The sequence below is a fragment of the Micropterus salmoides genome, unplaced genomic scaffold, assembly GCF_014851395.1.
Source record: "Micropterus salmoides isolate LMB-PRFRI ecotype aquatic unplaced genomic scaffold, ASM1485139v1 Ms_hic_scaffold_11, whole genome shotgun sequence".
Classification (NCBI taxonomy): Eukaryota; Metazoa; Chordata; class Actinopteri; order Centrarchiformes; family Centrarchidae; genus Micropterus; species Micropterus salmoides.
Window position 1 is genome coordinate 7,887,524 of NW_024040152.1, and position 10,918 is coordinate 7,898,441.

The 10,918-nt window shown below is 38.5% G+C and overlaps 1 protein-coding gene across 2 annotated transcripts in view; it reads left to right on the forward strand.

Annotated features, from left to right (window-relative positions):
- syngap1b (synaptic Ras GTPase activating protein 1b) overlaps positions 1–9,061 on the forward strand; it is a 145,299-nt gene extending 136,238 nt beyond the window's left edge. Inside the window, exon 22 of one of the 2 annotated variants that reach the window (XM_038710671.1) lies at positions 3,484–5,025. In XM_038710671.1, the coding sequence (XP_038566599.1) occupies positions 3,484–3,843 (360 nt within the window). In that variant the 3' untranslated portion in view covers positions 3,844–5,025. Of the gene's footprint in view, positions 1–3,483; positions 5,026–6,483 lie in introns of those variants that run through there. The other variant, XM_038710670.1, reaches the window with a different exon arrangement.
- Positions 9,062–10,918: the final 1,857 nt, after the last annotated feature.

A 10,918-nucleotide genomic window follows, 5' to 3' on the forward strand; every position in this document is an offset into this window, starting at 1 on the left:
TTAAACATTTTGTGTGTTGCAGCCCTCTACAAGTGAAAACGCCATTGCATGTTCACACACACAATTCAGTCATAACCAGCAAGCGACAGACATACAGTATATGCCAACACTATTATTATTCGCAAATGAGTTTCATGTCATATACGGAGACCTTCCTGTAACACTTTGCATTGGGTGCATTGTTGAAATGCAGAAAAGATTAAATAATCAATGAATATGATTGAACTCTGCTATTTTCACATGTTGGCATTTGCAAATATTCAGCTCAGATTTTTATGATAATTAATTGTCACCATTTCTTTTCACTTGGCCTTTATTATCTTTGAATGCACTAAACAGTCTTACAATAATCAACTGTATAACCCACTGGTTAGTATAGAGAATATACAGTATTACTGTTACATGTACACTCGTTACAAACAGGATGCAGATTCCCTCTAGTTCTTACAATTGCACAATGACAAGGCATTAGTGAATTCATAACCAGACACTAAAATTATTTTCAAACAATTTTGAATGCATAATTGTTCATTTCTGCCAAGCAGCTACACAGAAAAGAAGAAAAATCCAAATTAAGAGAGAATACACACAATCACATGTTTTATGGTTCCATAGACTTCTATTCAGATTTGTGAGATATTTTGGGCATGTTTACTAGTGAAATTCCTGGTTAAAAACAGGCCCAAAAATGGATTACTATTCTTGGTGATAAATCTGTCTGAAAGTCTCTAAATATATTGTGTGAATGCTCTTTTATTTTAGATTTGTTTTCCCTCTCACACAACATATTTTTAACTGCTGTGTTTTGCTGCACACTTACATTTCCATTCAGTTTTTCATTCCTCCCAGCACGCCCTCAGACAAAACAATGGGATTCATGGGAAATCTCCGTATCTGACCCAATCTTTCCCTGAAGAACACTGATTAATGTGCACATGTTTTTTGTGTGTTTTCTGTGTCTTTCAGCGAGTCAGTGTTTCTGATATTTACGTGTTTGTGTATGTGTTTGGCACCTGGGCACATTATTTGTTTGAATGGTGGCGCAGGCCAGTTGTTGGTATGTCTGATGATGTGTGACATGCATACTATGTTTTTTTGTTGTTGTTTTGCGTCAGAGTTAGAGCTCTTCACCTGGCAAGCTAGTCATCTTAAGCCATACTGGGGTTCTTTTAATTTAACAACTGCCATATATAAATTGATTAAACCAACACTTACAGCAGGAGGTGAGAAAGATTTTACAGTTTGCTCTAGGCATCCACGATTCAAATTGATTGGAGATTGGAGGAGATGGGTAAGAACCTGTGTGTACGATACTCTATCTGCATCATTACTATACACCTAACATTTCAGTGCTCCACTAAGTGTTTTCTGTTTCTGTCTCCAGTACAACAATTTGCATTAGCATAAAAAACACTCTCACACCAAGCTGTAATTGAATGCACCAAGTAATCAAACACTACAGCCCACAGAGAGTGAAGCAAGTTTGGTAAGTTAAAAAGGATGTCAGTAAACATTTTGCCATGTCTTTGTTCAGCTGCTTGGTTTGAGTTTAATAGACATGTGTATTGGTCTACACATGGATATTAAATTACACTGTTGGTTGTGTTTGAGAGTAATAAAACAAGTGTTAGTGGAGTCATGTTACTGGCATCCTGTAACTGTCTTGACCATACCTTTACTGTAGCTGTTCATAGCACCAGTTAGCAGCTGGAAATGTTTTCATCCATTTTGGTTCTGATTGAGAAGAGAAAAGGCCTGCTAATTCACATCAGATTTTGGGGTGATTTTTTTTTCATTCTTCTTTTCACTTTTTTTTAAAGTGAAATGGAAACACCTTCCACTCACAATGGACACACCCATCAGATACAGCTTATCCAGTGATAATTTGCTTTTGATCCTTTTGATTCATTTCCTCTACTGGATGCAGACCAAACTTTCCCTCCTACTTCCTGTCCTTTCCTTCTACAGCACATCATTCCATTCACGTTACAGTATTTCATACATCTTGTATGTAAGCATTAAAGTGGTATTCAATGTCATACATATTTCCGATGATTGCTAAAGATAAAGAGTTTTTTAGATGGCTCTGTACTCGTTATACACTGAAACAGTGAAACAGAGCCTCTGTAATTATGTCTAGACACCACACAGCAAATGTGCCAGGCAAGATAAATCAAGTGCAATTATTTCAAGAGGTTCTACCCAGGTCTGATGGTAAAACTGTGAAAACTTCCAGCTTTCAAAATGCTTCTTTATTCAAATCGTCTTGCAGTAGCTCTTACATATTAAGCACCATTACAAATAGAGTCCTCATAGTTGTCTATTGGCACAATAACCCAATTGTTTTCTCTCCCCACTGCTCCTACATAGATGTCAGTGAACAAGACTGGGAGTGAAGGCTTGCAAACAGACCTTAATATAAACTAATAATGAAACTAGTATTGCATTGCTGTTATTCTGCGCCAATGTAAGAAAAGATGGCAAAACCAAACTTTGTCTTAATCACTAATCAAAAGCTCCAACCCAGGGTTTACACCCATGCAGCAACACATTGGGTTAGAAATTGTGGTTGGTGAATTTGACAGAGGTTTGGATTTCCTGCCAGGCTGCAGGATGCACCTTTATCACGCTTTTGAAAATTTGGCTCTGAGCTCTCTGTGGCTTGACGTTTTTTTGCATGTTTTCAGTAACCGGCTGACGCTACAGTATGTGCTGTTAAGATCTTTTTGGAAGCCATAATTGTAGAGTGCTTTTGTAGTGTTTAATTTAAAATACTTTCAGCTCCCCAAGCTTGCACATTTACATAGAAACTTAGTAAATATTGATCATGATTTGTACCCATTGGCAAATAATGACTCACTTGACTTTCTGACTTTTCCTGACACCTGTCACCCAACAAACACCCCTTGCTACTTATCCCAAGAGGATCAGGACCCTTTGGCCTCAAGAATTTTAATTCACCCTTCATCCCTTCTTTCCCCTTGTCCCTTTTCCTGTGCTGCCATTTCTATTGGTGTCCGTCATGCATCAACTTCGTAACTCATTTGGCTCTCTCTCTCCTCTCTCTGTCTATCTCTTTCTTTCTGTGTGCTTGTTCCAATCCCTTATCCCTTGTGTCTTTTATTTTCTAATTCCTCTTTCCTTTTGCTTCTGCCATTGCTTTTACATGTACTCATTACAACCGGTATTTGTCAATGTTGATGTTTTACACTTCCACGCAATTCAATCACATATTTCTCTGGTGATTTTACTCCCTGTCCTCTTCCCATCTGTGTCTCACTATTCTTACTTCCTCCCACACACTCACTCCTCTTCAACATGTGATTTTTTCCCCCTCTACATGTCACGTTATCTGCCTTGATTGGACATTTCCTTTACAAATCCTCATATCCCTCCCATCGTTCATTGAATGGACTCTCTCCTACGACCATCTCTCCCCGCTCCCACTACTCTTTCCCCTCCCCTCTCTCTCTATCTCGCTAGGAGGACCAGCTTTCCTCCCTGGGTTCTGCAGACCCCGGTGTGAAAACTGAAGGTGGAGGGGGAGGTGGTGGATGCGGAGGAGGACAAGGAGGAGGACAAGGAGGAGCGGTAACCAACGATCAAGGCTTCAGAGTCTCTTCCTTGGGCATTTCTTCAGACAGCTTGCCCAACAATGGCGTCCTCCCCCAAATTGAAGACCCTCCCTCTCTACCCACTCCTCATCAACATCCCAGTCAGAATGGAGAGCTCCGTGGCAACCAAACATCCTCCCCCATGACAACCTCACAGGCAACTGGATCCACAGCAACAGCAACTACAGGCATAGCAGAAGAAGGGGGAGTAGGTCAAACACAACACTGAGCCAAATCAGAGAGAGATGACACACAGGAAAACACTGTCCCCGTCTTTCCCATTTAGCAAGACAATGCTCTGAAAAGAATTCGCCTTAGATATTCTTATTCCCCGGGCAAGAGAGAGAAGAAACGAGGAACGAGTAGTAATCATACAGCTACTGTACAGTGCATACCACAACACACAATATAAAGGGCTCTTCAATGGACACTTGTTCTCTTGATGCTCACATGGAGCTTCAGTTAGTATCAGTCTTGCAGGACAAGATAATGATACCTTATAAAATACTGAATTGACATACGTACCAAGCCAATATGTGAACATCTGCTCTGTGCTCTCTTGCCTGTCTGCAGCTTCATGAGAAAGAAATACATGGAAGGAACAAGCACTATAGAATGTCTTGCACCCCAAAGACTTAATAGTAGCCATTAGCAGGTGCTATAAGCTAACTTATAGTAACCCTCGATTCCCATGGATGTAGGTGCATTAAATATACCTATCCTGAACTCGCCAGGCTGCAAATTGTTTAGGTAGAGATGTGGTGATGTAGTCTGGCTTTCTTAGTGCCTTTGAGTGTTTTTCAACTGAGTTTTCCAATAGAGATGTGATACAGAAGTAACAGATGGAGATCCAAGATAGCTTTGTTAGTCAGAAAAATGATCTGTGGGCTGAAAACAGAGATTCAAAGACACAAGATCAAGCGTTGTAGAGGTTTGAGTGACAAAGACATTTTTGGGAATTTTTCTCTTTTTTTCAATCTAAGGGACTTCTTGTTTTTGGACTGAGCTCGTGCAATTTTTCTCTTCTCAATCTCAGAACCGATATGTGACAAACTGGTGCTAAACAGAAACAAATGGTGCCATTTTCCAAGTCAAATGTCTGTGTCTGCCATAGCACTGCCTCTTTCATGATTCACTCACTGTCTTTTCTATCTCTCTCTTTCTGTCTCTGTCTCTCTCTCTCTCTCTCTCTCTCTCCTGCGATTTGTCTTTGACAGGACTTTTTTTTTCCCAATATGTTTTATATGTGTCTTTGTCTTTGTTCTTTGTGCATCCTGTTGTTCTTCTTATGTCTAATGGGGTTCCATATCTGTGTTTTAGTCTCCTCCAATCTCTGGTTTTATTTACAGTTAATAAAAGCAGCTCCCCAGCGGCTTAAAATTGATGGATCATCTATTGAACGGGCTATTTCAAATTTGTGAAGACTGAGCTCCAAAGTGCTATTTTCAATTTACACAGAGCACTAATAATTTTAAGATTGAGTGAAGCTAATTGAATGAAATGGATGAATGGATCTTATTCCAAGTTTAAAGCTTTTTTTCAGTTAAAAAGTGTTGGTCTATTGTGTTCACATATAGAAGATAAGTGGTGCCATTATTAGTCCTTTTTAGTCCAATTTTTTTCTTTCAATTTTCACCAAAACTAATGTGAAATCAATATTAATGACAGAAATAGTAATTGTCCCCTTATGTTTTTAGTTTGGGGCTCTTACCACATTTTATTACAGTAAACATTTCCTTGTGTGACATGATAACAAACAATCATCTTGTTCTCAAATATGTGTAAAAACACCATTTCAAACATTTAGGTTTGCTAAGCCTGCCATTAAGTGCCTAGGATAAATATGTTGAGCATCCTTTGGCCAATAGACTAGCTAGTCATCGACCAAATGCACATTATAATGCCTTGCTTAAGACAATAAGAATATTTTACACCACAGATGCTTTAAAAATCGGTAATGACATCGTTCTTTGTGTAGTTTCCATAATTTGAAGTTTCATTTTAAAATGAAGAGTGGCACCTATTTTTGAAAACATTCGACAAGAGCATTAAAACAATTTAAAAGATGGTTAGAGTAAATTGTTAACGGTACATTTTAGAAATATTGTATGATGTAATTTTAAAATGAACTCTTCAGTTTCTCATGTGTCCAATGCTGAAAACACAAGTCTTTGAAATGTTTGTAATGTGTATCCATATTCCTTCATTTTGTGTATGAACTGTCTGTTGTAAGGTTTGTCTGGATGTGAATTTGTTTGTTTTTTTGTCTATGTAGCCTCACACACACACTGGTGTCGCTTTGCTACAACTCAGCTTGTTTAAACGTGCAGGTTAAATCAAGAGGAGTTCGCATCAGCTTTGTGTCAGACATTTTTCTCTTCAGAGAGAACAAATCACTTACTTTGTAGTGTTAAAGGCCACCATGGCCAATGCTAGTACTTTCTAGGCCAGTGGTAGTGGATTAGGTCATACTTTAAGTGAATGTTTATCCATTGAACTACCAAATGTTATACGCAGGGAAAGATTGGCTTCTGTTTAGACAGCTTGTAGGGCTACTTTTTTTCTTGTGAAAATACTTATGTGTAAAGAATGGTGGATTTAAAGCAGACTAGGTTTGAACATCTTTTCAGAGATGTGAGATGATCCGTGATTGAGAAATTAACATTGCTGTGAAAATACCTCAGTGACTCAGGTAAACAAGCAGTTGCCTCAGAGCTGAACACAAAAACTATAGAAAAGAGATGAGTCCAGCTTTGGAAAGACTGCCATCATGCAGATACTCGGTCTCTAGCTATACTTCAATAGCAGCTGATCAAGCACCCTCCCCCGTTTCTTCTCTCTCTCTGTCTCCTTTTTTTTCTCCCCCTAGCCACTCTCAAAGCTTCATGGAGGACAATGTGGAACCTAATTGGCTGATGCACCATCGGCAGTCCACAGGTTGGCATGGCCAAATGTCCAGAGCCCTCTCTCGTGACGCGATTGGCTGACAAAGGGAGAACTTGGGGCATTGGTCCCATTCTCTTTGCTCAAAGGATGGTGCAGAGCCCCAGCGGACCATGTAAGGAAATGCTGGGGTTTTTTTGTTTTTGTTTTTTTACCTAACTTGGGCCCTCTCTCTCTCTGATATGAAAACAGGATTTTTTAAAATGTGTTGGGCACTCTTGCTTGGATCTACATTTTACTTTTAAAAGGTAGGCTGGAGTCATATTGGTATATGTTAGCCTGCCAAGCATGCAAAGAACAGCTATGCAGTCTGATCAATCAGCAGAACGGAGGAACACAAAGGCCAAGGAAGGCGTGATGCTCAAAATGAGAGAGAGGGGAGGTATATTGTGGGTAAGATGTATTTCAAAGGTGCTTGACTTTCGGTCAAAGCTGATTTACTTTCAAAGCATTTATTTCAGTCTATCTCTCTCTCTTAGTCTTTTAAAATTATCCTTTGATTCCTCTTCATCTATTCACTCTTTATCTATCTAGGATTCTCAAGCATTATTTAACCACTTAATTTTTACTCCATGTTAGGCACACTTGATTTCTTTTTCGATTCATAGTTTTAGCTCTTCCGTTCCAATCTCTTTCAGGCTTTATTTTTAAAGGAAACTAAATATGCACAGCCTAATACAGCAAGAGAAACTGTTTCTGAACAAAACTCTTGCTTCAGTGAAGACTTTGAAAAACCGGACAGAATGTTATTATTTATATTTCTATGATACTGCTTCTTCTTACAATAGTATAAAAAACTCTTCATCAGATATCTTCCGGAACAGATATTTATTTCTTGATATAGATAGATGCCTCTATCTAATGGAAGTTCATAAATAATCCATTTTATATGAACCAAGTTTTCTTACTAAGACAATCTTGTGGAGAGAATCATTGCCCTAAAGGACTGTGACAAAAGGGACAAACTTGTGTTATACCTACTCCCCTTACAGCATTTTGCACGTTGCTGTGACCTTTGCCCTCCTTCTTCTTAGTTATAATCATTCAAAACAAAACAGAAAAAATGGACGGATGTTTCTTGCCCAACAATCGCCATGGAGCTCTCCATTTACGGACGATGTGAAAGTCTTTGGATGAGGACATTCTTAAAGCTATTGTTTTGTACTCCACTTCGACTATCTGTCTGTAGAGTTTTAACCGACAGAGGATGAACTCTTGGTTTCAGTGTGGCCACATTTCTGCAGTCAAATTGGTGTAAAACTCCCCATTTATTTCTATGGATGGACTCCACTGACACCAGTCTGAGTTGAAATCCCTGCCATTTCCACTTATGACTGAAACAGAGAGAGATATGTTAGAGGTCCTGCTGAAACGAGTGTATGTGTTTGTATATAAGTGTGTGTACTGACTAAATCTTTGTATATATACTGGATAAATGTGTATATATGGTATGTCTATGTGTATATACAGTTTGTTTGTATATGCAGAGTGTACAGTTATTTTTCCTCTAATGTTTCTCTCTCTTTCTATGAATAGGTCTTCTCAAGTTACCAATACTGAGGCATGGAAAGGTTTTTAAATGTATCGAGCTATCAGAGGCACTTTCTGTGCAGACATCAGAATATCAGCAAGGTCTGTCACTTATAGCTGCATTCTTAAAGCTCTCATACAAGAAGTAAGTCACATAATCTTAAGCTTGCACTCATTTTCTGACCAACTAAAAAGCTTTTCTAAGTAGATTTGGGTGACCAAGCAATGTTTGTACATATATAGACTAAGAAAATTTTTCCAGAAACCTCCATCTGCATTTCTTTGAAAATTCTCAACCTGTTTTGAGTTCTTGCGTATCTGACTTTCACTTTAGGTTCCTTGCGTATATGTTTGCAACGGTTGTCATTCAGAGTTATATATTTATTCCGACAACCCTTATATATTTCTTGAAATTTTGTTCCCCAAATTCTGCCTCTCATGGATCCTTCTAACCATTTATTGGTAAGACTGGCAAATCCTTCCATGAAATTATACTGTCATTACTTAACATTGCTTGTTTTTGTATAGGTCCTTACTAAATAAGTGTGCCTCCCCCCTTATACTCTTACTAACCTTAGATCCATTAGCTCCGCTGGTCACTCATCTTCATACTCCTTTACAAGCCATAGCCCCCCTTCCCCAAAACTCTTCTATTGTTGTTTTGACTGGACAGACATTTGGGGATTTTGTGTATATTAATGGAAGAGTGGTGTTGAAGAGTGTATTGCAGTTGTATATGGATTTGTTATGAATGTGGATATTCTGATCATTGAATTATTATTGTAATAATGATAATAATTATTGCCACTTTTGTTGATTACTTCCTTTGATGCGGTTGATGAAGATGCCATTGTTCCATTTTTTTCCCTTTTTTTCTTTTGGAATACACCGGAATTTATATTTTTCGGGTGGGTGAATCTGGAGATAGAAATACGTAAATAAATTAATAAATAAACAAATAACGAAATTCTTAACCAGGTGTGGAAATGTGTGTTCTTTTCTGTTGTTGATGCACCAATTTGAGCTTTTCTCAATTTCTCAAAGAATCCAACTATTTCATATTAAAGAGTAAACCGTGTGTCTCAAGAACACCATGTTGTCCAAAACTATATGAAAAACACAGGTCAGGGAGCCACACCGCTGCACTGGGCACCTTACCATGAACACACACGTAGTCTAGTGTTTAATTCAACACCATCCTGCTGCCATAAATAATTACTAGAGTGCCAAATGTGTTTGAAAATAATGCATGGTTTGAGTTTGAGTAATGCTTGCTAAAAACTACTGTGCCCAGCTGTTTTAGGAAATCCATCCATCCATCCATCGTCAACCGCTTATCCTACATACAGGGTCGCGGGGGGCTGGAGCCAGTCCTAGCTTACATCGGGCAATAGGCAGGGTACACCCTGGACAGGTCGCCAGTCCATCACAGGGCCACACATAGACAAACAACTACTCACACCTAAGGACAGTTTTGGAGACACCAATCAACCTAGCCTGCATGTCTTTGGATGGTGGGAGGAAGCTGGAGCACTTGGAGAGAACCCACGCCGACACAGGGAGAACATGCAAACTCCAGGGGCAACTGGGGTTTGAACCCATGACCTTCTTGCTGTGAGGTGACAGTGCTAACCACTGCATCACCACACCACCCTGTTTTAGGAAATCATTCAGCCAAAAAAAAGAGATATATTTCTTACCAGTTTTTAAGGATTTTACATCTTCTTAGAACAAATGGACTTAAGGCTGAGTACCACATACAGAAAGTACTGAAAGAAGGACTACCACATTGTTGGTTTTGGTCTTTTCATGGGATTTGTTGACAGTGACAAAAATATAGAATATCGACCATGTCCTTTGTTTAGTCTATAAAATAGCCAATCAAAATTTCCCAGAGTGACATTTTTTAATTATATATATATATTATTAAATGATATATCTGATAAACAGCCCAAAACTCCAAATGACTTCATATACAACCATATGAAACAGACAATCCTCACATTTGAGAAACTGGTACCAGCATTTTTTATTTAATTATTATTAAATATCTCAAATTGACTAAATGTAAATGTGTAGGCTCACAGCATGCACACCCTCTTAACAAGGTTGTGAATCTTAAAGAAAAAAAAATCCTCTATCATGTCAAAAATGTAACACTTTGTATCTGAATACTAAATGAAGCAAAGGTTAGGTTGTTGATCTGTTTTGATGGTTGCATACCTTTCTCCCAATGTTTGAAATAGAAAGAATCATTTTCTGGATTTACAAGCTTTTTCACTCTTATTTTGTGTCTGGATCTCTTCTTAGATCACAGGTACATTTGTGAAGCTTGTGGTTGCATCACAGTGCTTGCTCATCTGGGTCATTACATTTTTTCTGCATCTCAGGAATGTAATTCTTCTCTTGTAAGCAGAGCAGATCATTTCCTCACACTCTCCCCAGCTGAGTTACTGAGAGTATGGAAGGCAGGCAGGATCTGGGAACTGGGGACTCGACTGAATATAGCAAGCTTGTAATTATCCTCATCCTCCTACACTTAATCGCCTCCAGTTCCTTGTGAGTTGGCAACTTCTGAGTTTGGACAGAGGAGAAAAAAATAGCACAATGGAAGAGCAATAGATGGCTCATGGTGTGTAAACCGGACACACCATAGATCAGAGCATCAAACACACTCATATAATTATTCTTCCAGGTTAAGGTCTGAAAGATATTCATGCCACAATGAAATTAACATTTCTGTAAACTATGTGCCTATGTAATAATTTGACAAAAATCATGGTGTTTATATCAAAATTACATTACTTTTACTACTTGGAGAATATCATTAC